A 27507-nucleotide genomic window follows, 5' to 3' on the forward strand; every position below is an offset into this window, starting at 1 on the left:
TAAAAGAATGAACCAAATTTTAAATGTAAAAAATTATGCAAAAATAAACAACTTTTGTACGAAACACTTTTTTGTAAACATTATTTAGTCGCGAGGGCGCAAATTTAGTCAACACTTTTATTTTCTTCAAATAAAATGGAACATAGATTTTATAATTCTAAGCGACAATTGAACCTGCTTTCTGCATTGGAGCAGGAAGCTTCAATGCAGAAAGCTTCCTGCTCCAGGTATGTAGCAGAAAGCTACATACATAAATATGTAGAAAAAGAATTATTTATGTTCAACAATATCATAAATAAAGATGGATTGATTATATTTTATTTTGTTAGGTAAAAGAAAAAGTGAAGGTAAAATTGGAAAGGTAAACTTGTGTGATTGATCATGTGTTGCGCATACTTTGACGTCCATGTCGACACACAATCACACATTGTACAAAGCTCACCTCAATTATTATATGTTGGCTCTACTGTTTAGTTCCCTCCAATGTAGTTGTCAAATTTAAATGTTCAAAACAGTTAAAGTAGTTTTATAAACTTTGCAACAATTTGCTTAAAAATTCATTATTAACATGTATAAAAGAAAATCTAAAACTCAGGCATTGCATCCAGTTAGTACTTCTCAAGGAATATCGAGTTCCTTAAATATTTCAAAATATAAGTTACAAGATAAAACAATAAGTGCTCCAGTAACTGCACAAAGCAAAATAACAGACGACGATGATTATATTCCTGAAGCAGCACCACTATCTAAACGCGTTCGACGTAATTCGTCGGTTGATAAAGAAAATTTACCAGCAAAAAAATATTTCGAGGAAATCTTAGAGAAATGTGGTCTTCAAATTCAGTATGGAAGTTCACCACATACGTTAACGATACTCGGTAATTATTCAGTTCATTCACAATAGATATTATGATTTCCCAGGCGCGAAGTTTTGATCATGTAGTTTGTTAGAACTCGACAACAATATAAAATTTAAGGTTCCGTTGATATTTCTCTTTATTTAGAAATATCGAAAGTTTAAACTTCTCGAAATAAACAAAAAAGAAACTATGAAAACTAATGAAAGTACTCCAGTCAGTATTTTTATTCCAAAAGTAACATTTATTGCAAAATATCCTTGATGGTAAGTTCCATGCACCGTTGTTCCAAAAAAAAAAAAAAAAAACAAAACAACTACTAAATCGGCGGTATGTGGTTTACCTTACAGTCATTCAAATGCTCGGCTCTCGTATTTTTGTTTAAATTTACGATATCAGATATAATTTTCTCGAATAAATCATAACATAAATAGAATTTATGTTAGATATTTTTTGTTTTGTTTATCCCATCGGATTAATTAAATTTCATTGTTTAAACTACTACATGTATTTCGCTACTTTCGTCGATATTTTGATTAAGACAGTTTCAAAAAAAATTTAGTAAAAAATTCTTTTTAAACCTTTTTTCATATTTATTCGTAACTATGTGGAAAATTTATTTTTTATCTGTTAGTGCAATAAGATCTTACGCTTACCAAAAGTTTTATTCAATAAATTTATGACCAAAAGAAGCTTGTAAAATCAATTCACTTTTACACCGCTTCCATTATATTTGCATTTTTCTGTTATAATATTGTATTGCCATTAAATTGCACATCCTAGCCAAATTAAATAAAAGCTTACAAATATGAACAATATGATTGACTTGATTTTAAAATTGAATTATTTTATAAGACGAAACTCGTTATCGAAACTTCAAGAAATCAAAATATTAAGAAATCATTCAATTATTAATTAATTTTGAATTTTTAAGGAAAAGAGCCTATAATTATAGCAAATGAACTACAAACACTTTTTAAGAAGTCTAATAAATCAAATGAGATGATTGAAAAGTTTATGAAAACTTTTGAGGAATATTGTAAAAATGAGAAGTATTTAAAAAAGGCTTTGTTACCAACACAGGTTAGTTCTTCAATTCAATCGGCGACCTTTTAATGTTCAATTTTAATTGTAAATTTAAATATAGGTAGCCAGTTCATCTGATACGGACATCATTGTTGGAATTCCTAAAGACAGTCTTATTCGAATTTTATTAAATGTCGACTTTCTACAAGAAAAAGTTATTGATTTTGTTTTAGAAAAATTAATGGAATATGCTCTTGAAGAGTAAGCACTTTTTTTATTTAAACACTTATTAAACACTAACATTATTAAAAAAAATACTTCAAAATTTGTAGGGATGATGAAAGTAACTGGACCAGATTATTTACACGACCATTAGCGTTTTTACCAACTGTAAACAATAGCCATAAATTAGCAACAAGTTTATTAGATTTAATTGAAGTAGCTGCTGTTGATAGTCAAATGGAATTGATAACAATATTACCGGATATTTTACCAGATCATGAACATGAATTTGTTTCAATTCGATTAAGGTAAGAAACTTACTATCAATTCGTTGTTCAACAACAATTTAATAATTTAATTTTGTATAGTGAACTAATGAAGAAAAGCAGTGAATTAATACCGGCAATATTAGAATGTTATGGTCATCTAACTTTAAATACTGAAAAACATAACGAAGTACGAAAACATTTGTTGGCACTCATACAAACTTCAATTGCAGTTACACATATTCCAATATTAACACAATATTTGTTGAATACTTGTCCTCAGTCCGAAATGGTTGAGGTAAATATTTTTTTTCTTCGAATGATCAATGCGAACCAATAATTAGATTCGTTGAATAAATCATTTTTCACCATTTTTAATATTTGCTTTAATTTTGCTCGATTAGCTCCTATTATTTATTTTATTTCGTACGTCAAGTGTTATCGACAATAGGATAAGATGCAAAAATATTTATTTAGCTATTATCTTTTTTTGTCAAAAAGAGACGATAAATAGAATAGAATATAGACGCTATTGTAAATTTGTAATCGAGTCAAAGGCAAAAATTTAAACCTTCCCGAGCCGCACCTGACTTTGTGGAATAGTCTTCTACATGAAACCTAATACAATTTGGATAGAGATTTATATATAGCTTCATATTATTATTATTATCAAATGCGATGATTTTTTGATGCAGGGGCAATTGTCCATCTTGTTACTCACCCAAAATACAGTGCAAATTTGATTGCAAAAATGGAATTATTTTTAAAACATGCTTAGTTTTTTGGAAATTTACATCGAAATCGAGAGAGGGGAAAAATTGTAATGTGTAATTGTAATTTTCCCCCGAGTAATGAAAGATACAAAACGAGGCTGGAAGTTGAAGTCATCATTTGCAATGTTTTTGAAATGTTCTGATATGCAAATTAAGATAAAAGCACTTGTGAATTAATTATTTTCTTTTTAAAATTTAGGTGATTCAAGAATTAAGAAAAACATTAATAGACACAACATTGTTATTAAATACTCAAGATGAAAAACAATTAAGTTTAATTATGACTTTTTCTACAATTCAATTAGCATTTATGAAATCAAAACCATTAGCAAATGCATGGATTAAAGTAATCCTAAATATTAAAGAGCCAGCAGCACACAGGTAATTAACAAATTTCTATTAATGTAAGTCCAAATTGTGCCTGAGTATGTTTTTCACTTATACAGGCTAAACTTAAACCTCTTGAATCTTGATCACAAACCATTGGCAGGTCATGGTTTTTTACCACAAAATTATGAAAAATTAACTTCAATTCGATTTATATTTTTTGTAATTTTAGGTCAACTGATGTGATGATTTTAATAATTTTATATACAATTGCTACACATAAGAGGAATGTAGAAAATATATTTAAAAAGAAAATAACATCAGGTTTATTTAAAATTATTCTTATTGAGCATCTTTACAACACATTTTTAAAGGTATATTTCTATGTTACTATTGAATCAGTGAGACGAAGGGCAGTAATTTCTGCAAATTATCATTTTGAGATAATCGAGCTCGAAGTTTTAAAATAAAAACTAGCAAATGTAAAGAGAATATTAAGAATAGTTGTGTTTAAATGTTTGGATTAATAAACTTTTTACTTGACCTAAAAATCAATTTGTTTACTTAAAAAAACAGTAGCCACAAAAATTAAATATCACTTGTCTCGATTTCCATTTTCCGAATATAGAGCGATATATCTTCTGCGTCAAATTTGGATAAGTACTGTTTTTAAATTCAAGCGATTCAATTAAAATTTGATGTTATTATTTTTGATTTGTTTTAGAATGAAATATTTAAAGAATATATAAATTCGGTAATTGATATTGCTGCAATATTAATGCGTATGAAAGGTGGTCAAATTTTATCGGATTTTGCATCTAAATTGTTTGTGTAAGTAATTTTAATTTTTTACCGATCCCCTGATGTAGTTAATAGAGTAAAAACAAATCTGTGAACGTTTAGGGTTATAGAATACTTTTAATTATTGTAATGTTTAATATGTTAAAGTATATTTTTGAAAAAATATTATGGAAAAGAATCTGTAAGCTTGTGATAGAAATTATTATTTTTACCACTCCACTTTTGATTTTTCAATATTATGTACTTATATTTTCCTAACAAGCGCGGTTCCCGCCAATTTATTAGATTTAAAAATTTGTTGACTCGTTAAGGGAATTTCCAACCTTACAGGAAGCTCCCACCACCCAACACAGGTCTTTAGCCTTCTTTGATTTCTAGTATACCAAAAGGGGTCGACCTTCTTCACAACAACCTTCTTAAATGATTGTTATCTTAATTGAATATTCGAGCGAGTTAACTGTATCAACCACAAACGAGACTCGTGTAAACGGTTTTTTTACAATGGGTGATTGAAAAATTTTTAATTTTTTTACATTTTTTAATTTTTAGACTGACATTTACGCATCAAGATGCTAATATTCATAATCAACAAGACGTAATTCATTCATTAATTTTGCTTACTGGTGGTGTTTTTAAAGGCAATGTTAAATCATCCTTAAAAGTTTTAACTACTTTAGCGGAAGAACATACAAAATTATTACAACAACACTCATTACTTTTATTGAATTTACTAAATGATATTGATGAATTGGATTTTTTCGATATTAAATGTATTATGGATATTTTATGTCGATTGGCATTTTCTTCAGAATATGCTAATGTTTCTACTTTAGAAGATGATCTACATATTCTGATTCAGAAGCAACTAAATAGCTCAAAACGAGAGTAAGTTTTATGTCTTTTTACTACTATTACACAGTGTTTTTAAAAAAATTTAAAAATTACATAATTTTATTAAAATAAAAACAGTTTTGTTATAACGCCTTCATTACGATTCCAAAAATAATACGCTCGTTGGCTAAAAGTTCAATGAAAATTCCTCAAAATGGAAAAATTTCTTCATTGGAAGCATATATTTTCAAAGATTGGAATGTTTGATATACGATTCAAGGTTGTTACCAGCTAGTTGGTCAGGAGACAAGATAATGGACAGATAAAATCTATAGTTTTTGAGGAATTTGCGAAGGCGATAAATAATGCAAAATCCTGCAGAAAATTCTATTTTCCGGACGGAAAATATAAATCAAACAATAAATTACTGACATTTGATTTTTTTGAATCTTTAAGGTGGGCATGTACATCCTCACCCCTTGGCGACGTCCTTGATACAGAAGCGTTTGAAACGCTTGTATATCAAGGGTAAATAAAACTTGGGAAAAAGATTCAACAACAGCATTCGATTAATGCTAAGGCTTAAATATATGCAGCCAAAGATAGATTTTGGTTGTTGGTATGGAAATGTCGAATTTTCAGTTCATTGAAATAGAAAGAATGTTTGTTCGTTTGTTTAAAGCCTTAATACATCTAAAACACCCCACTGATACTTGACAAGTTCAATGAAAAAGTAATTATCGATCTTTTTTATTTACAGCATTCAATACAAAGGTATTATTGGTGCGGTAATGGCTGCAAAACATTTAGCTGCTATCAATTCTAATGATGAAGACTTATTACACTCAAGTGAAAAAAGTACAATTAGTATTTCTGATATACCTAATGAACAAGTACAACAAGCTGCAAAGCTTATGAGTAAGTTTTTCTTGTTGAAAAATAACAAATGAGTGTGTTTAGCTGACGAAATGAGCATCGTCACGTTTAATCAATCAATAAGAAATATTATTAGAAAATCGGTAATTCTAATCCCATTTTTACAATCCTTCTATAATCATATTTCTTATTGGTTGGTCATTTAGCGCATTAATACGTTTTCCTCTGTTAAACAAATCTAATATTGCCAATTTTTGATCAAAATAATTTAAAGTAGCTTTATTCTTGTTTCTTAATGGTAGGTAATCACGGGTGTAAGCAAGTATATATTCAGACAGATATAGAGCTTAGTTATTGAATTAAAGACCACGATACTTGAAATAAAATTTTTTTATTTCGAGTATCGTGGTATTTATTTCAATAACTATGTCTCAATTCAAAGTCAACAAAAATTCATCCTTGTAGGTATAGAGCTACTTAAAATTATTTTGATGAAAAGTTATACTTTGAGCTATAGCCTTTCTTCAAAACACGGCAGAATGACTGTTTAACATACAGTATTTTTTTAGGTAATGTAATTAGATGTACAAGTGGAAATGTTGAAGCCATAGGATTCGCATATGACCATTTAGCATCTATGTTAGTTACTAGTTTACAACTTAATAGCAATTTTTTGGTAAGATTGTGGTAGATTTTGGATATTTTTTGTTTAAAAATAAAATTTGTATATCGTGTATATAGTAGTAAATTCTAAGTAGAAGTTAAATTTTTTTCTGTTATGTATCATTAACGAGAAACCTCATGAAATATCGAACTTTGGTAATTTCCCGATTAATATTAAGTAAAATTGATATTTTTGTGAATTGATCATATTTTATCTATAGTTTTATATTACGGAATATTTACGGAGATATTATACGTTCGATATAAAAAATATGAAATTTTAGTTTCTTTTGAAAAAGAATGCTTAAGCTTAATTTATTTAATATTTATTAATTTAATTTGCAGGCTTGGTTAGCTGACACAATCACCAATGATTTCCAGAAATATTTTATTGTAGAAGATATACCTGATTTTTTACAGTGAGTACAAAATATAATCGTTTAAAATTGACAATCAAGTGAACCCAGCTTAATCTGTCTAGAACCCAGCTTAATCTATCTATAATTTATTCTGCTTTAATTTTCTAATAGAATAGTTAATAGATATTGGCTAACGTTATTGTTATTATAAAATATTTTGTGATATTTTTGTTGAAAGGGAAGCGTAATTATTATTTTTCCAGAAGAAAAATCAATTTTCCCTTTATTTATTAAATAAAATAAAACTAAACCTTAGAACCTTATTATTCTGGATACATTTGCAATTTGGGATTCTATACTAACAGTTAATACTTAAAAAATAAGAAATTTATCGATAAAAATAACAATAAAAATAAAAATTAATACTTACCGTGTTAATTTAAAAAAAAACTTTTCTACACTAGTTAATTTTTTCAAAAAATGCATATAAGCTGCTTTAAATAAACAAAAGACCGAATTGGGCCAAGTACGTTCTTCCACTTCAATTCAATTTATTAAATTGAATTAATGCGTGTGGCATATCCGATCTTTTTTTTTCGTATATAATTCGATATAAAAAATATGGAAATGTAATTATTTTGCATTGAGGAGTTAAATAGCCAAATTCAATTTCTAAATTAATTCTTAATATAAAATGATCAAAAATAAATAAAAAAATTTTTTCTATCTCCCTTGTGGGAGTAATTAAATAAATTTGTTCTGGAACTCTTAGAGAATACTTAGTTTGAAATTCAGAAAAAGAGAATGTGAACTAAAACTATCTCTGAAAAAAGACAGAAAAATTATGAAAGTACGTAACTCGAAGAATTTAAAACTTTTATTTTAAATAATTTCCTTATACTTCAGATTAGATGGCATAAATTTTGAAATGAGTCATTGCATTAATGAAGAACATGAACAAGATTCAAAATTCGCTGTAAACATTGGGGGTTTATGTTTGAATAATAATTCAAGGTACATGGTTTTAATATTACAAATTTAATAACAAAATGTTTATATCATTATTTGCTTTAGAGTTTCAGTTCTATATTTGTCATCGTTATTCCGTTTAATGCGTCTAGTACATTATAGACAAAATAATAATTTAACTGCAATTGATGCCGTACTAGGCTGTTCAATTATAATGCCTCAAGTTCATCTCGATGTAGGTGGCATTCAAGATTACGATCCAAAAACTTTAAGAGTGATTTTAAATTGTTATTTCAATTGTATAAATTGGTTTCGAGAAGTTATTAGTGCGTTTGTGAGTCAAAAATTACCGGATCTTCAAGTCAAGGTAACTAATCTATTTTTTTTGTACATATTACATAGGAAAAAATCAGAGTTACTATGTCACATAGTCATAGGGCTTAGCAAAATAAAACTGCATTTTATGCAGAAAGCAAGCCACTTCGCACAGTGATACTAGGGACCAAAATAAATGATTTCGTCCGAGGAAACACAATTTTCATCCACTGGAATTCAAGATGGCGGCCATTTTCCAAAATGGCAGATGCATAATTTAAAACATTTACAGGATCAAAACGATTGCACCGATTTAAGCGAGTGAGATGTCAATCAATTCGTCTTGACACCTCTAATCAAAAGAAAAACATACCATTCGAAAAATTAAAGATGGCGGCCAAATATTAAGAAAATTGTGTAATTTATCAATTAATTTTTTCATTCTAGTGAAAATTACAGCTAAATATCCTATGATGAAGGTCAAATATTTTTTGTTTAAATAAAACTTGAGAATATTACCTATAAAATAAAAAAAATTTCGTCACAATCCGTCGAGTAGTTTTTGAATTATACGCATTACAAAAAAGGGTGGTTTTAAAAGCCTTCATTGTACGTAATGTGATGCATTGTCTAATTAAAACGAATTCACTGATTTCAGTAATTTAAATAGGAAATGATTTTTCATGGTATTGTCATGATATGACGTCTGTGAAAACCGGCTTAGTGCAAGTTGAACTCGCGCATAAATTCGTACCGATACACACACAATTTGTTTTGGTCACAATTTACAAAAACTTCAACCTAGAATGCTTTTCGGAGTGGCAACAGGGAATTTCTAACAACTTTTGGAGGAATTAGAGAAATATATATATATATATATATATATATATATATATATATATATATATATATATATATATATATATATATATATATAATAAATATGATATTTTTCCGCTTATTCGTACTCCTCTTTTTCTTCTTCGTCCGATATGGTTAAACTGAAAGAAGAGAAAATTCATATTAAATCAGTTCAAAATATACCTAATATAATTTATAAACAGTAAGTAAAAAATTATATACCTCGTTTTTGCAGCTGCCTTTAAATATGATGCATTGAACTGTGCAGGGTAGATTCACTCGCCGACACGTGCAGCGCATTGTTTCGCAGCCCAACTCACGCCAAATTTCACTGACTTCCGACCACTGCGGTACCCAGCTATCATTAAACGTCTTCCAACCCCAAGAGGATGGTAATGGCACAGAGGCATCATTAAGAGTAAGGGCATTGCCCCATAAGTGGCCCGCTTGATATACAACACGGAGTGCATGTTTTTGTAATGCTGTCAATGTTGGTGGGATATTGGTTACCAATTTATTTTTTGTTGCAAATAGTTCTTTGCGTACCAAGTTAACCGACGAATGTGTTGTTTGAGGATCCTATAGGTAGCAAGTGACCTTTCCAGCATGGCCATTATTCCTTCAGGAAGACTTTGTAATGGTTGCGATATTTGTTTGAAAGATGGTATTACTTCAGGGTGTGATAACCACGTTTTGAAGCATGATTTCTTCCCTTTTGTATGGAAATAAGAAGTAGTTATACACCCTGTAAAGGCATGAAAACCACGAAGAGCAGTCGATCTGTCCGGACCTAAAGTATTAGCTATTTTGTGAACTTCCACAAAACGGCGTTTATTTTCCGTTCTGGTCAATAGCCATAGCTCCTGTAGGCTGCTTTCAATTGAAATTTGGTGAAAATATGATATTAATAACACCAAAACGTCTGTATCCGATGATCTGATCAAAATACGTGTTATTGCCTGTTCGGCCATATCTTCCTCTACTATCTTCCGCCTGATAAGCCTCTTGCATAAGACTATGAAGCACAGTTGCAGTCACTTGATGCATGACTCGAGCTTTGGTGACCTGAGTAACCTGTTGAATGTTGATGAGATATTACAAGTTATCAAAACAAGAGTATTATTGCTTAAAAAGTTTATAGTTGCAAGAGAACGTGAGCTTGATCTGGACACTTTTTTTCAATATGAAAATCAAAGATGCCCACCTTCTTTGTCAGCTAATGGGCAACTTCGCTCAGGCGTTAAGGCTGATCTTGCTGAAAAACTAGAATCTTAAGTAAAAACGGAAAGCGTACCCATTCAGTTTGATGGAATAATCTTTGATGGAGCTGCACTTGTACAAATGATTCGGCCAAAGAACTCCAAAAATTTTCAAGAGTATTACTCAGCAGATCTCAGGCCTCATGTTCTACAACTAGTGCAAAAATTAAATGAAAAGAGAGTAGACCTAGTATGGGATCTTTATCTGCCGAATAGCCTAAAAAGACAAGAACGAGAAGGAAGAGGAGCTGGCATTCGACGTCAAGTTATTGTTAATAATAGCTTACCTTCCAATTGGTCAGAATTCTGAAAAATGAAAAAAATAAAGCTGAGCGTTTTCATTTTCTAGGGCAAGCCTTCCTAAGTGACTTTGATGCTGCTAATGTGGTGACCAATCTTGCTAATAAATTGACTTCCTCAAACTACACTTGTACCACGATATCTGGAAAAGAAATAGGCAGAAGAAGCTGATGGCCGCATCGTACTTCACGCTAAAGATATGGCCGAACAGGCAATAACACGTATTTTGATCAGATCATCGGATACAGACGTTTTGGTGTTATTAATATCATATTTTCACCAAATTTCAATTGAAAGCAGCCTACAGGAGCTATGGCTATTGACCAGAACGGAAAATAAACGCCGTTTTGTGGAAGTTCACAAAATAGCTAATACTTTAGGTCCGGACAGATCGACTGCTCTTCGTGGTTTTCATGCCTTTACAGGGTGTATAACTACTTCTTATTTCCATACAAAAGGGAAGAAATCATGCTTCAAAACGTGGTTATCACACCCTGAAGTAATACCATCTTTCAAACAAATATCGCAACCATTACAAAGTCTTCCTGAAGGAATAATGGCCATGCTGGAAAGGTCACTTGCTACCTATAGGATCCTCAAACAACACATTCGTCGGTTAACTTGGTACGCAAAGAACTATTTGCAACAAAAAATAAATTGGTAACCAATATCCCACCAACATTGACAGCATTACAAAAACATGCACTCCGTGTTGTATATCAAGCGGGCCACTTACGGGGCAATGCCCTTACTCTTAATGATGCCTCTGTGCCATTACCATCCTCTTGGGGTTGGAAGACGTTTAATGATAGCTGGGTACCGCAGTGGTCGGAAGTCAGTGAAATTTGGCGTGAGTTGTCTTACTTGGACCATTGCGGCTGTAAAAAAGGCTGCGAAACAATGCGCTGCACGTGTCGGCGAGTGAATCTACCCTGCACAGTTCAATGCATCATATTTAAAGGTAGCTGCAAAAACGAGGTATATAATTTTTTACTTACTGTTTATAAATTATATTAGGTATATTTTGAACTGATTTAATATGAATTTTCTCTTCTTTCAGTTTAACCATATCGGACGAAGAAGAAAAAGAGGAGTACGAATAAGCGGAAAAATATCATATTTATTATATATATATATATATATATATATATATTTCTCTAATTCCTCCAAAAGTTGTTAGAAATTCCCTGTTGCCACTCCGAAAAGCATTCTAGGTTGAAGTTTTTGTAAATTGTGACCAAAACAAATTGTGTGTGTATCGGTACGAATTTATGCGCGAGTTCAACTTGCACTAAGCCGGTTTTCACAGACGTCATATCATGACAATACCATGAAAAATCATTTCCTATTTAAATTACTGAAATCAGTGAATTCGTTTTAATTAGACAATGCATCACATTACGTACAATGAAGGCTTTTAAAACCACCCTTTTTTGTAATGCGTATAATTCAAAAACTACTCGACGGATTGTGACGAAATTTTTTTTATTTTATAGGTAATATTCTCAAGTTTTATTTAAACAAAAAATATTTGACCTTCATCATAGGATATTTAGCTGTTATTTTCACTAGAATGAAAAAATTAATTGATAAATTACACAATTTTCTTAATATTTGGCCGCCATCTTTAATTTTTCGAATGGTATGTTTTTCTTTTGATTAGAGGTGTCAAGACGAATTGATTGACACCTCACTCGCTTAAATCGGTGCAATCGTTTTGATCCTGTAAATGTTTTAAATTATGCATCTGCCATTTTGGAAAATGGCCGCCATCTTGAATTCCAGTGGATGAAAATTGTGTTTCCTCGGATGAAATCATTCATTTTGGTCCCTAGTATCACTGTGCGAAGTGGCTTGCTTTCTGCATAAAATGCAGCTTTTGATGAAAATATCACCGTAAGCCCTAAGACTAACAGGGTGTACTATTTTTAAAACAGCTCTTAAAATGATTGCCATCATTAGTATAAATTAGTTAATCGTAATTATTTTTATTGTGTATATTATTCATTGCTAATTTGATTACGGTCTGCATGAAAAAATTGATCTAGGAAGTTTGGGAAAAAATCGAAATATCATTCGAAATATTCTAGAGTTTTCTTTGATAATTTTCTTTGATAATATTTATAACACAATTTTTTTGATTGATTTTCATCATTTCAAACTTCAAATCCAAGTCAATGCGAGTCTCCTTGAATATGTTTAGACCATTTAAAACTCATACAATAAATTACTATTTCAGGTTATTCTTCGTTTAAAAGGTTTAATTAAACTCGAAGAAGAATTTACAAAATTAATGTGTTACGCTCCTACAGACTACAAACCTCCACCTAGCTATTTTCCATCAAGAATTGGAACTGATGATACAACATTTGCAGTCTCAAAACGTGAAACAGCGAAAACTAAGAGCAAAGGAGGCAAAAAAAATGATGAAACTGCATTGAACAATACAAACATGTCCTTACCACCTAAAAGTCAAACGAATGCCCCTTCAACATCAAAAATTGAAGTGATTGATCAAGGTGTAATTCGACGTAATTATTTTCGCGATTTAGATGTAGACATTTTAATTGTTTTACGAAATGAGTTATCTGTTCCAACTTTAACTGAAGTAATTGAACTCATCATAATGTTTATTTACAAATGCTTAGAGTATTTTTCTTTTTTTATAGGAAAACACTTTAAATGATGAAGATCCTCCTATTTCAACAACTTTAAAATTAACCGAATTACGATTTATTTTAGAAGATTTAGTAGTAAAGTTACAAGAAATTCTATCAGATCCCGCAGTAAAATTAAAGAATAATCCGATGACATTCACTACATTACAATTAGTAAAACCATCAGATTTTATTACAGATTGTATCCGTTTGTTTCCATACTTAACAAAACATTGCCATAAAATTATTGAATGTATGCAAGTAAGTGGTTTAATGGCAGATTGTACATATAAGTAAACGCACGGATTTACTTAGAGTATATATGTAAATCCGAGCGGTTTTTTTTTTTGTCACAGAGATACACTACAGTTAGAATCAAGGCTGTAAGGTGGAATAATTAGATTCAAAATCAGAATAATTTGGTTATCTTCTGTATCCAGCTCGTACTCTAGATTGTCTCGTATAATTGGATACAAAAATAAATATTTCAAGTATATTTTGTGTTAAAAAATTTTACCGACAAGGAATTCATTTTTTATTTGAGGGTACACTGATCGTTTATAATTTATGCCAATAAAAAAAGGATTTATTTAGTTATATTCTACGTAATTAAAAGTTATTAAAAATTAATAATTGTATAATAAGATTTGATTCGGAATACATTCAGTGACCCAACGGAATATAATAGGTTGTATTCGGAACTACAGTATTCGGAATAGAATACTGTAGTGACTACGAATAAATTTTAGTCTAAGATTTAATCTCCGGAAATTAAAGCTTACCTATATAATATTTTAGGAAATATTGAAATCTACCGATGGTATTCGTGATGCACCTTTATTATATGCAGAAGGTACAATTAACGTTAAGGTTTGCTTCAGTTTAATTATAGAGGTATATGCTTTAACATTGTCGTGGTCAGATTTACAACATCCAAGATATAATGAATTACTTCGAGGTAAGAAAATGATTCAATTTGAACATGTATGTAAATGCAAAGTGAGTAAAATGTTTTATTGGTATTTGTTTTAGATGGTTTAAGAAACTTATTAGACGAAGAACACCGAGGGCTAAAATCAATTGGCCCCATTATTACAGAAATTAGCTCTCAATTACTAAAATACACAGAATATTGTCTATATATTTCAGCAGGTATTAATTTGGTTAAATTAATGAGAACAATTTTAAATTTTACTTCAGAGAAAGTTGTTCGAAAAAGGCTAGGTATGTTTTAAGAGTTATTTGTATTTAAATTAGGGATCGGTCTGTGGTCGTGCGAATTAAGTCGTTCGGTTACTGACTGGGACGTTTGAATCCAGGCAGTGGCAGTGTGAGCAATTATAATTAATAGAGCGGTAAAATTTATCACACTTTCGTCGCTTGGATAAGCACGGAGTAACCGACTCCACGAACATCATAAAAATTTAATTGTAAATTGGATGTAGTTTAAAATAGAATAAATATTTAAAAAATTATGATGTGGGTGGCCCGTGTTACAGATAGATATCTGAAAAACGGAGGTTAAACTCGATTATTATTATTAATATTATTTCAATTATTATTTTAATTAGTATTATTTAAATCATAGAGATGATAATACCATAAAGCTGTATAGAAGACATAGTCAACGAAATAATTGAACTCTTGACCACAGAGAAAGAGGCAGAACTGATAGACGTTCTTCCTTCTCTGTCTCGCAGCCTGTCTGTTTTGTATATGCTATTATGGTTATAGCACGTATAAGGGAGACGAAGACAACTATATGCGCTTATCGTATTTGGTCTTTCTCTATTGCCATCAACCGTTTGAGCGGCGACTTTGCAGATCTATGGTATTATCTTTATGATTTAAATTCTTAAAAATTGTTTTTATTTATATAAATTTACAGTTCAATTGAGTGAAAATTTACTATCAATGAGCTGGACGGATTTAAAAGGAAATTCAGATTGTGGAGCCCAATATAATATTAAGGTATTTTTATTTTATTGTTATTTCAAACTAGCTGATTTTTGCTCGGTTCTTTTGAAAAAACTTTCTGTAGACGTATGAGGCTTTTTTCTTCGGGTCATATTATCGCAAAAAAAGCAACTAAAATTATTGGTACACATTTTTTTCAACAAAATTTTTCTATTTATTGCAGGTTGATACATTAGTTAAAACATATTTATTATATAGTGATATCGATTCCATACAATCAGTAATATCTTGGGTACAAGAAGAATGTTTATTATTAAAAGGAAAAGCAGATAAATTACATACGTTTCCAAGCATTTCAAAGTAAGAAAAAATTTTTACTTAAAAGTAATAATGTTTATCACGTTTTAGCGATACTTTTCCGTGACTACTTTTTATTAAAGATGTTAAAATTAATGATTATCCTTTTTATGCTCATCGGTCGACTATTTAAAAATTGTAATTTTCGAACAAAATAATTTTTTGTTATTCCACTGTGTGCTTATTAGAATAACAATAAAAATGGATATCCATTAGTTTAAAGTTTCTGGTGCAGTAAAAAATATCCCATTTGTATTGAAAGAAAATGTCACATTTAATTTTTAAAACATCATAATTTCAACTTTTATTATTTCATAATTTCAGATTAAATTTTCCGTTATTGTATCGAGGTCTTTGTGCAGCTTTAGTATCAGTATGTAGAGATAGTGTTGATAATTCAAGTAATCATTTGACGCTATGGAGAAAAATTGTTTTAGCTTTACAAAGTTTAATGTCAATTGTTAAAATTCAAGATTCTAGATCAAATTTAGCTGCATTTTTAAGAGTAAATTAATTTTTTGTTGTTTCTTACATGCACTTAACCAGTCTAAAATAATTAATATTTTTTAGCGTTCTTTGGAAATATTAAAAATGTTTTTATCAAAGGGTATAACAATTTTGGAAATAAAAATGAAATCACAACCAGAAACTGTCGTCGAAATTTTTCGCATAATGCAACAATCAACTAGATTTTTACACAGTTTATGCTGCCATTCCAAGGTTTATTTTTAATTTTTAATTTGGCTAGCCGTAGAAAAAACACACAATTTTATTTTATAGGTCAAGAGTGATGGAGGTTTAATGGGTTTCGTACCAGCGGTGAGATCTACACTAGAAGCATTAATTTATCGTGTAAAAGCAGCTTTAATTGCAAATGATTGTTCAGCAGCATTTTGGATGGGTAATTTACGCAATAAAGATATATATGGCGAAGAAATATTATCCCAGGTAATAAAGTGATATTAATATTGTATTATAATATGTTTGTCTAAAAATATTTTATGAAACAAGTCTGTTAAGATAATTGGTTAGGCTAATTCAATGTTGATAGTATATATATATATTTTTTGTAATCTTTTCAAGTTTGTGTTTAATAGTTTTGCAATCAAATTTTAGTACTATTTACTAACAAATTTAAATGAATAATTATATTTAAATCTAAAAAAATATTAATTATTCCAGCTTCAAGAAATCGTATCCATTTCTATTTAATGGATTTTATCGCTAAATCTTAACTTATTTTTAAAGATGTCTATTTTGTCTTTTTTAGCCACATATAGCCCTGGTGCTACAGGTTAAAAATAAAACAAAGTTAAATAAATAACAAAATTTTATTAATAGATTCTGAATTATATAAAACAATAATTTTTGTACAGACAACACAAGACAGTACTGCAAACACAGATGAAGATGGTGATCAATTACCTGAAGATGATGACGAAAGTGATGCAGAAGTACAATTGGAAGGGGAAGAAAAGATCCACAGTTCGAGTGAAGTATTTTAATAATTTATGTATTTAGTTTTATAATTGCAAAATTTAAAAAAAAATATATATGTTTTCTAATAAATCACGGAATATTAATAATTAAGATATCTTTATCATTTTCTCTTTAAAATGTTTTGCATCCACAGCATCCTCATGGAATAAACCTGGCTTTTTTGCTGAAATATTCAAATTTAATGCAGCTTTTTCAAAATATGTTTCCCATTCATTCCAATGTCCATTTACACAATATAAAATTTCATTCTGATCTTGTTCTAATGAGTATGATACAACCAAGGGGAATATTCGTTTCAATTTTCTCAGAACATCATCACGAATTGTTGTATCTCGACAAACCATATTTATTACGAATATTCCTAGAAATAATAAAGTTTCATTACGCCTTTTCAAGTGGCTCAGTATATCAAACTTATATTGCCATTACATTGTCTTTTTTAAACAAGAATCTACTATTTTTATAAACGTACAGAACAGTACAAAAAATACGTATTTTGAGCTTAAAAGACTTATTCTAAGGAAAAATTGTTGATGAATTACTCTCAGTAATACTTACCTCTTTTAGTCAAACATTCCTTAACATGAGTTAAAAACTTTTCTTCAACAAATGCTTTTGGAGGACAGCTCATACCAAGAGATGCATCGTCAGTATTAATATCAAATAAAATACTATCGTATTTATTATCTGTAACACAAATTTCAAAAGATTACGTTTCATCTTTCATAAATTCTAGCTATATAGATACTTTGGCACCAAAATTCATAACTCAAAAACATTTTGAGAGATTTGACTAACGTTTTATTGTCGTGCATATTGTTAGAGACCAAAATGCCGTTTCAAGTTTTAACAAATAATCCTTAATCGTTACAGTTACGATATCGAAGCAAACTGAGTGCTGCTCAGACAGTAAGGTAGATAGACACTTAGATAATATGGAAAACCTAGAATCGAAAACGATACGCATAAGGTATATGTACTTATATGTTTACTGATCGTTTTTGCTGCTAGGTTTCATCATAGAATTCGTATAGCTCCCATGCAGAATCGATAAAATTGTGACAAAATATGTTTTTTTCGGAAAATTTCCTCTCATTTTAGTCAAATGACTTATTTTTCAACCTCCTCCGAAACAGAAGCAATGGAGTACTCTGATCTATCACCATTCTACATTATAAATTAAGAAAACGACGACAAAACTTTAATCCAAATTAAATTGAAATAACAGGATTCAGATTGACTGCAAAAGTTAAAAATGCGTGTATTATCCTAGAACATGATGTAGGGTACTTATAAGAATAAATTGTCAAACCTTTTGTACATTCTTTTTCTATGAACTTTATACCATCGGCAATTTCCACTTTTAATTTTTTATCTTCAGTTAAATTAAACCAATTTTTAGCTATTTCATACATTTCTGGATCAATATCAACAGCTTTTATGAAAATACTCTTTTGTGATCTTTGTAAGAATGAACATAGTCCACCCCCACCTAACCCAACAATTAAAACTGTTGCATCTTTGTTTAAAAATTTAGCCAACTCCACACCAATTGACATAAACTTATGATGATCACATCCTAAATATCCAAAATCTACGACCAACTTTTCGGTACCATGTTCATACACTAAAAAATTCAAATTATTTAATAAATTAATTTTTCCTAATGTAGGTTTTTCAACCCCAATTATTGAATTGTTAATCCTTTTAATACTTATTAGATTGATTTTGAAAACATTTTGGATTCATAAAGATCCATAAATAAGGTGCGATTCACGCGTTAGGATGCATGCGGATGACAGAATGTTTCCCAACGAACAATGGTAAAAAAACATTAGTAATATATAACTTAAAGAGTTTATATACATAGAGAACGTCAGGACCCAAAACTTGTAATAGGCAAAGCGAGAGATAAGACTGCCAGTGTGTTCCCATATGTCCTTGTCCATTACATACAAAAAATAATACAAATATAATAGCAGACACAAAATCTCTATGCATCATATGATTATGACAAGGACACAGGGGAACTCACTGGCAGTATTCTCTCTCGTTCATCATATGGCATTCACTTACAGGCTAGCAGATCCCTCGCGTTCTCTATATGTATTATTTCTATGGTATTACCAAACTCGAACATATTAAAGTCCGCCAATTCCAAGGAATGTCGGGTTTGTACAAATGCTTCGAATTAAAAAAAATTTTTTGTTCGAAATTCAATTCATCCAAAAGGGAAAAGATACATTTTTTACCTAAACTTTATCTTTTCGTAGTGTACACCCTGCCCTGTCCTGCCTTTCGAACCAAACTCAGTGATATGAGTTGAAGACAGCGCATGTTTCAGCTTATGTTGATTAATAAGTGTCTCAAAACAACCTTCGCCAATAGTTGTTTTGAAAATGGAGTATGGTGCAGCATTACCCTCATACGGTTATATAACTTCTTCGTTCTTAATTTGTTTTAAATGTAAACGTACAAATAAACACTAATTTCACTAAGATCGCTCTGTTCGTCTGACCCTGAATAGGAATCGCACCTTAAGATGGAAAAACATTAAATAATAGAAGCACACCTTTTTTCAATTTAGCTTCTGATTGTACCAATGATTGATTACTTAAAAATACAAGTACTCTGTAAATTCCTTCATCTTTGTATACATCTTCAATAACAAATGCACCTGACATTTCACTTTTTCCTTCATAACGAACTTCACGCCGTCCAACATCAACGCCTAACGACAAATACGGTATTTTTGTATCATTATTTTGTGTGGTTTTAATGTTAGTAATAGGCGCTAATGTTTTTATACTCTCATTCAATTCCCTTTTAACATCATCTAATGTCCCATACCTTTGCCCTCGATGCATTGTAACAATTGCAAGGCGGTCAAACCCCGCCGATTCCAGTAAATGTCGCCGACCCTTTGCTGTTGAAAATAACCATTCTGTTTCCCTAAAATAAAATCAATAAAATGATTAAAAATTATTGATTTTTAATAGGCATTTTGTTAGCGACAAAAATGTTAAAGAATTGAACGATATCTATTTAGGTGTAATTTGTGGTATGGCAAAAAGACAAATTTTCTTTGAAATATTAACAAAATATGAAACATCCCTAGTACAAAATCCGAATAGATTTTCGATTTATTCCATTCGGAAATTTTTCAAAATTAATTGAGAAAAATTATATTAGGTTTTATTGAAATCCATTCAAGGAATGAATAGATTTAAATCGGAGAAAAAAATTCTCCCGAAGTTTTTTTTCAATTCAAATTTTTGAATGAATTTTTCCGATTTTTGATTCATTCTTTATTAGTTTTGAGCCTTAATAAACTTGATTTAATATTCAAACCTGCTCAGAATATTGAGCCATAAATAATAACTGATGGTTCATTTGGTTCGAGAAAGATTGTCGCGATAACTATGAGCTGGATAAAAAACAGGGGGGTTTTTACTAGGCTAGTTTAATTGGATTGGTTATAAACCAAGTATATTATAATTTTTTCTAATTCTGTAGGGTTCTGATATAAATATGGAAGCGCTGGGAAAAGTAAAAGACATCAATTTATAATTAGTAATTTTAAAATACATTACTTCCCTGCGCTTCTACAATAAAAATATAATTTGCTTGATGCAAAAAGTTTAGCGTTAGAGAATTTTTCAATTATGCAAAATTTTCACTAGTTAAAAATTATATTAGTTTAATGTTTAAATTTACAAGGGTTTACTGATAAATAATGAAAAGCCAGGTTTATCAGTTATTTTGAACTTCAACGGCATAAGTTATAAAAGCATTTAATGTATTTTAATTAGTCACTAATAATTGAAAATTAATATGGTAGGGAAAAAAATTGGAAGAACATTAATAAACGTTTGTTGATTTTTTTAAATTTAAATTTTTGTTATGCAATTTTGCAACAAATAGAATAAAAATGATAGCTACCCATCATTATGAAAAGAGAATCACAGATTGAAATAAATATTTACAAAAAAAATTATTTTTAGTAAAAACTTATGAATCCGTTCTGCACTGGTGAATATCACTAGCGTTACCGTTTGTGCATTTATCATGTTATATACTCAGGTATAAATAGCCGTGGACCAAAACAACATATCACCCACATATGTAAAATGTGTTGTAAACAAACCTATTAAATTTTTACATGTGTTTTATATGCTAACGTCTTTTACTATCACTTTTCATTTCATTAAGTTTTCTTTATTTAACGGTCGCTAATTTAATATTTCTCCATTGTGATTGTTATATATTTTTTATACTTCCATATTATTAGTAGGTGTGATGTCTGTTACATAATGAATTCTCTACTTGGTGCTAAGAACAGTTGCGCTTAATGTTCGGATGAAAAAATATCCACTAGAAAATTTTAACTTAGCAAAATAATCCGAGATAAAATGACTTTAATAACGGGACTGTGTAGCTAAGATAATGCGTTCAAGTATCTTCTGCGCAATCTCTGGCTACGTTCAAATACGATAGCTCTCTTTGCGCAAATAAGAATACGCTTGTGAATTGAAATTCATAAAGGTATCTATTCATCTCTTTACGTAAAATATATTCTAATACTCGAAAGTATTTCTAGAAGTAGCAGCCCTAGTTTTATCTTTCCCAAAATTTCTCGTCCAACATTCTTTGCTTTTGAATAAAAATTAGATTTGCCATGGAAATGGTATTTAATTTCCTTCTGCTTATACTTTTAATACATGAACAAACGGCAGTTAGATCTTTTTTAGCATTCGATCATTCGTAACATTTTGAGTGATTTCGGCAGTTTATATACTTAAGCTTGATTTGGCTTGTACCTAATTATAATATTTGTTTCTAAACCGATTAGTTCTATGCTGTCGTTTCCCCATCATGTCAAAATACTTTCTTTTGAGTGAGAATATTTTTATATAAAAGAACGCCTACAATGGTTTATCATTGTTAGCCCTAGGTCTTTCCTTTTGTTTCTTTGTATACCTTTATCGTTACTTAGCTTAAGATATTGTAATGCTAACTTCGAATCTAATTTTTTGATAATATTCATTATCAGGTTGATCATTTTTAGGAATATTGGAGATCTTCTATAGCTTTTGTTTGTTTGTTTTGTTTTACACCTGTTTGGACCTGCAAAATAGTGACGCACTGACGCGTAAATCAATGTTATATTTGTGGCACTTTTCCAATACTTGTATAGCAATAAATATTATATCCGAAGTGCCTTTTGTAAAAGCTATCCGAGAGTGACATTTTTTTGTAGTTTGCTAGGACACAGTTATTTAAAGTGACCAATGAATTAATATTTCCGAACATTTTCGATTGAAATGTAAAAATTTTCGACACTGAAGACTTTTTATAATGTGGTTAATTTTTTTTTTCTTGTTAATTTTATCATAAAATATTTTGATGTAATAATTTTTGGAATTTGAAAAAAATATGATATGATGTCAAAATGTAAATTTTGATTAATTTTTTGTTGAATCAATCGTAATTAATCCTCATTTTATAGGTATTAACTAGTATTTATAGTTACAAACATTGTTCTTAACACAATCAATTAAATTAGTTCATGCATTTAATTAAATTTAAATTACGTATTTGGTCATTATCGCAAAAAATATTATAATTAGAAATGTGGCATAATTGGAATTTTGAAAAGGTTTCAAGTTTAAAAATAATGTTTGTAACGATGAAGTTTTTCTGGAATATTTTCAAGCATAATAATAATTTAATATCTGCAGCAGTATTTCATTTAAGAAGAAAATATTTTTAAATTGTTTATTAAAAGTTTGTTATAAATTCAATTAAAATTTCTTTGGAGAGGCAACATTAGGTCAAGATTTGTTATCAACATACAGGATTTACATAACAATCGCATACCGTAGCTACTAAGAACAATTTTGAAGCGACCGAATCTCGTAGGCTCCTTAGGATTTTTAATATTTGAAACTTGAAATATAAAATCCAATTTTTCGATTTTTGTGTTTTTCCGATTATTTATCTGCCGTGAATTCCAAAAAAAAGTCATAATCAACATAACATGTAAAAAGAATGAAGTGCAATTTAAAGAAAACAAAACGATTTATAAATCCTTCCGAGACTTGCAAACTGTCTGCACTTTTTATACGTATGGTGTATTGGCTGTTAACCAGTACAACAGATAAAGAAATTCGCTAAAATACAAAAATCGAAATCGAAAAATAAGTCCTTACTCTGTTGGATTGGATCATTGGTTTGCAATTTGGATTACAAACTTAATTAGTTATCGTTAGAAAATTATTTCATAAAAGTTATTTGCTCCGAAATTAATATTCAATATAATAGTAAATATTTTAGCTTGACCCATGCAAATATTATACAATGTACTTCTTAACAAACGAAAAACACTAACAAATTGATCAAAATCGACAAATTTGGGGATAAGCTTTTTGGACATGAAACGCTCGGTATGACTTACAGAAGTTTTCAAATACATATACAAAAGGAGGGCATATTAAAAAAAAAAATTCTTTTCCCACAAGAGACGATTGGTAAATATGGTACAAATTAAACTAATGTGTCAAAAACACCTACCTCCCTTGTGGCACTATAAACGCAGCATACTTTCCATTCTTCTTTTTGTGTGGTTGATCCAAAACATATAAAGTATACCGCGCAGTCGGAGTATCAACATTCACATCAAATAAATCCAACGTCACTTCATCTGATTCACTCAAATTTGTTTTTCCTAATCCAGAACATATTAATGAAGTCTCTTGTATCGAACGAATTTCCCTATAAATAGTTTCATCACTAACACGTTCAACTTTTGTTCCATTAAAACAACTTTCCACAATCGGTGTCGGTAATGGATTCATTTTAGTACAAACAACCATAAAAACGGGTAACGATGTCTGACCACGACGGGCTGTTGAAACTTCTGGATCAAAACAACGTATTACACGAAACATCCAACCACTTTGTTTGAAATACGGTAGAATATGTTTGATAATATGTTCTTGAAGTAGTGAGATACAAATGTATCTGCCACCGATCCGTAGTACCCGTTTAATTTCATCAAGCATACCGTTTACTTTTTCTAATGTTTCTTTGGAATTATCCGGCATTAATGCATCTAAAGTGCCTTTATCTAATACCACAGAGAATTGATTATCTTGAAATGACATTTTTGTTGCATCCATTTGTATAAATTTCATTTCGTCGCGATCTTTATTGATTTTTGTCATTTGTTTGATTGCAACCTGTGAGACATCGATGTTTGTTATACGTGGAATACCTACATCGTATAAATCGGCACTTAGTTTTGAGTTACCACAACCGATTACTAAGATTTCATCTTTGGGTCGAATATATTTATGTAAATGTTCATACAGTTCGGTATATTCACCATACCTGTAAATTAAAAAAAAAAAGTATTTATGTAGAAAAAGAATGTACCGAAAAATGGTAAAGTGTAAGAGAATTGAAAATTATACACTCGCACCAGGACTCGAATTCGGATCTCTTGGATACATGCCAAACACCTTATCCAATTGAGCTATACGAGCTCTAAACACAGAGTGTAATTCTTTCAACTGGTCGAATTTTTAGTTTCGTTTGTTTGTCAACAATTAACTTTAATATTATTTATGTTTCTTGTTTACTAGTTTGCATACAATTTTTAAACATCAAAGTCTTTATGATTATAATTGATGTTTGCGCCATTGTATCAAATTATTTCCTTTTAAAAAAAAAGAAGTCTTTACTTTTTACTGTAGGCAATCATTTATACAGTTTATTTATTTTAAAAATATCTACCCTTAATAACTTTTGATCTGATGTGATTACTGCTTTGAGTGAAAACACGTCGATTTAGATATCGAGGGGAAAGTGGTACCCAGAGAATTTTAGACCCCAAAATTTTTCCTAATATTAATCTCTCGATTAATATAAAGGAATATTTTGCAATAAGCAAAGTTGGAAACTAAGCTGAACTAAAATTTACCCTCTATTTTTTCCCTAAATTAGTTATATATTATTATTACGTTTAAAAATTCCAAAATAGAAAATTTGAAATAAATTGCAAAATTTCAGAATTTGAACGTTAATATTTTATCTTAAAACTAAAATTGATTTTCTAAAAATTAGCTCTATTTGTATTTAGAATGAACGTTTGAATGCAAAAAACCTTCATTTTAACATCAAACTATTGAATAAAGGTATCATTGTTGGCGGAATTTAGTATATAATGTAAAAAAATGTTAGATACTTCATTTTCATATCAATCAAATTGTTTCTAAATTTTATTTAAATTACAAGTATTATATTTCGGTTTAATCAGGGAAATTCTTAAATACATTTAAATACAATCAGAGAGCGGCTGCTTAGATCGATTGATTGTTTGAGACCCACCACTTGCTAGTGTAGTATCTTGAATTTAATTTAACTTCTAACAGTTTTAATATTTAAATTATACATCAGCTTAAAGAATCCCATGCTTTTGTATCTGGGAGAGGACAAGATTACTAAAACTATATTCAATTTTCTCTACTCGATATTCCATACTCGATCTTTACCTATCTAACAGCTTATATCTTTTAACACTTTTTAATTCAAATTCTGTTTAAATATGATTATTATTATTATTATTTGAGGAGCCTTATTATTCAGTTCAACTTACCATTCGAAAGCTTTTGTACCACGTTTATTGAAAAAGGAATCCCAAAATGCAGATTTTTTAAAATCATCTCGTGTTTTAGGTAATAAGTCCATTTTTATTTTTCGTGCACACTAAGCGATTAACATTTCTAAAATAGTATTATAAATATTAAAACTTCGACCAATTCTTCTTATAAATAAAATATATTTGATACCCACAATATCGGTATACCTTAAATATCTGTAATATTCAATAAAAATGTGAACATTTTCCAAATTTAAATGTCGGCCACATTTTGTTCCTGTAAAAAGAGCCCCGTACGCAAATGAATTATTTAAATGTATTTATTGCCAAAAATATTTCTATTATTATAAATTTTTCACGATTATCTAAATTCGTCTTTATAACCTTTAAAAGTTATATTTACATATATTTTACATGGACATCACATTTAAATTCAGATAGTTTTATATTCTGTCAAAAGGGTACACTACAGGTGTTGAAGTCTATTTTCCAATTTAAAATTTTCGTTTTTTTATTATTGTTGTTTTAAAAAGGATTAGCACAAAAGGGAATCTTTGTGAAAACAAAGTTTACAGAATCAAATTTAAAAAAGTGTACATCTGGGGTGGGTGTAGAACATAAAAATGTTGGGCCTTTTCTGCCAAGATAAACTTTGTTGCAAAAGGGTGTTACATTCGCATTCTCTATACAAAAGGTATTAATAAAAATTTTCGTAATTTGCACAAAAACCGAGTAACGCGATTGAAAAGTTAATTTTGTTTTTGAATGTTTACGACTAAAAATTAAGCGAGCATTTTTGATTGTTTACAAAACGCTCATATCTTGAGAACGAAAATGGATAAAAGCAGGGCCGTAACGAGAGTACATAGCGCTGGTGGCAAGTATTTTTGTTGCGCCTTATATATATTGGAGTCGCCATAATCGTGTCATTTTACCTTTAAAAGAGTCTGTACATTTAATTGTTAAAACTTTTCAAATTTATCAAATGATAGAGTTTCAAATTAAAGTATTGATTTCTCTCTACGTTTCCGAGCAAAACAAGGAACTCATTAATCTCCTTAATGATACTGGGGTATTTTGCATAAGGAACTGATTAGCATCCAAAATCGAAATTTTGTTGATAATAAATAAAATAAATAATAAAGAGTAATACCAACAAAATTGAATTAAAATTTTAATTATTATTAATATATTCGCTGATGTTCATTAAAAAGTATCAAAAAATACCATATTGGCAATTTTGATAAACCAAGTATGTAATCCTACTAAATTTGGAGCATACTTTTCAAATATGTAATAAAAATTAACCTAGCTCTAATAGGTTTCAAGAATGTGGAGTCCTGGTCTCAGAATTAAGCACATTAGTGATAGCTAGGGAAAAATTGACATCACAGCTGAAAAGAATGACCCAAAATTAGTGGGTTTCAAAGAAAATTCCAATTAGATCGGATCAAATTTGACTGTGTTATCAAACAAATCGAATTTTTTAACTTTATGACGCCATCAGAATCAAAAAAATTTAATTTTGCTCTATCAAATCCAATTTTTATTCAATTTTGATAAACCAAGTACGTAATCCTACTAAATTTGGGTCATTCTTTTCAAATTTGTGATCAAAATTAACCTAGCTCTAATAAGTTTCAAGAATGTGGAGTCTTTGTCCCGGAATTAAGCACAGTTACATCTATAGAAGGTGGATACGTAGGTCG

General features: G+C 29.7%; 3 protein-coding genes across 4 annotated transcripts; 2 read left to right on the forward strand and 1 right to left on the reverse strand.

Moving 5' to 3' along the window:
• The first annotated feature begins 490 nt into the window (after positions 1–490).
• LOC123292303 (Fanconi anemia group D2 protein homolog) lies at positions 491–4848 on the forward strand. The gene is made up of 8 exons (XM_044872901.1): positions 491–878; positions 1792–1940; positions 2005–2144; positions 2216–2413; positions 2474–2669; positions 3344–3525; positions 3704–3761; positions 4822–4848. Exons 1-8 carry the CDS (start codon positions 569–571, stop codon positions 4846–4848), a joined length of 1260 nt encoding a protein of 419 aa, XP_044728836.1. The 5' UTR covers positions 491–568.
• A 119-nt stretch (positions 4849–4967) lies between these two features.
• Positions 4968–17169, forward strand: LOC123306052 (Fanconi anemia group D2 protein homolog). Its single transcript, XM_044887920.1, has 16 exons — positions 4968–5157; positions 5864–6021; positions 6549–6655; positions 6988–7061; positions 7908–8015; positions 8076–8337; positions 12945–13313; positions 13375–13623; positions 14161–14320; positions 14395–14586; positions 15251–15333; positions 15503–15639; positions 15961–16141; positions 16207–16356; positions 16417–16584; positions 17013–17169. The coding sequence occupies exons 1-16, from the start codon at positions 5048–5050 to the stop codon at positions 17139–17141; spliced, it is 2637 nt and encodes an 878-aa protein (XP_044743855.1). The 5' UTR covers positions 4968–5047; the 3' UTR covers positions 17142–17169.
• On the reverse strand, positions 16989–26207 carry LOC123306055 (eEF1A lysine and N-terminal methyltransferase homolog). Of its 2 annotated transcripts, none has more exons than XM_044887925.1 (7): positions 26006–26207; positions 25796–25923; positions 23710–24528; positions 19709–20088; positions 18449–18763; positions 17695–17823; positions 16989–17497 (listed from the first exon to the last, which is right to left on the reverse strand). In XM_044887925.1, exons 2-7 carry the CDS (start codon positions 25885–25887, stop codon positions 17223–17225), a joined length of 2010 nt encoding a protein of 669 aa, XP_044743860.1. In that variant the 5' UTR covers positions 25888–25923; positions 26006–26207; the 3' UTR covers positions 16989–17222. The 2 variants fall into 2 exon arrangements, with proteins under 2 accessions (XP_044743860.1, XP_044743859.1); XM_044887924.1 differs by having other exon boundaries at positions 25796–25922; positions 25993–26207.
• Positions 26208–27507: the final 1300 nt, after the last annotated feature.

Source organism: Chrysoperla carnea, chromosome 1, assembly GCF_905475395.1.
Source record: "Chrysoperla carnea chromosome 1, inChrCarn1.1, whole genome shotgun sequence".
Taxonomy (NCBI): Eukaryota; Metazoa; Arthropoda; class Insecta; order Neuroptera; family Chrysopidae; genus Chrysoperla; species Chrysoperla carnea.

Excerpts from the sequence above, each read along its gene's own strand:
- LOC123292303 (XM_044872901.1), top strand. The coding sequence starts at position 569 with ATGTATAAAAGAAAATCTAAAACTCAGGCATTGCATCCAGTTAGTACT. Across the intron at positions 2,145-2,215 it reads ATGGAATATGCTCTTGAAGA|GGATGATGAAAGTAACTGGA; the intron begins GTAAGCACTTTT and ends CAAAATTTGTAG. Across the intron at positions 2,414-2,473 it reads TTTGTTTCAATTCGATTAAG|TGAACTAATGAAGAAAAGCA; the intron begins GTAAGAAACTTA and ends AATTTTGTATAG.
- LOC123306052 (XM_044887920.1), top strand. The coding sequence starts at position 5,048 with ATGGATATTTTATGTCGATTGGCATTTTCTTCAGAATATGCTAATGTT. Across the intron at positions 6,022-6,548 it reads ACAAGCTGCAAAGCTTATGA|GTAATGTAATTAGATGTACA; the intron begins GTAAGTTTTTCT and ends GTATTTTTTTAG. Across the intron at positions 15,334-15,502 it reads GAGCCCAATATAATATTAAG|GTTGATACATTAGTTAAAAC; the intron begins GTATTTTTATTT and ends TATTTATTGCAG.
- LOC123306055 (XM_044887925.1), bottom strand. The coding sequence starts at position 25,887 with ATGGACTTATTACCTAAAACACGAGATGATTTTAAAAAATCTGCATTT. Across the intron at positions 24,529-25,795 it reads GGTACAAAAGCTTTCGAATG|GTATGGTGAATATACCGAAC; the intron begins GTAAGTTGAACT and ends TTTAATTTACAG. Across the intron at positions 20,089-23,709 it reads TTTATAGTGCCACAAGGGAG|GGAAACAGAATGGTTATTTT; the intron begins GTAGGTGTTTTT and ends ATTTTATTTTAG.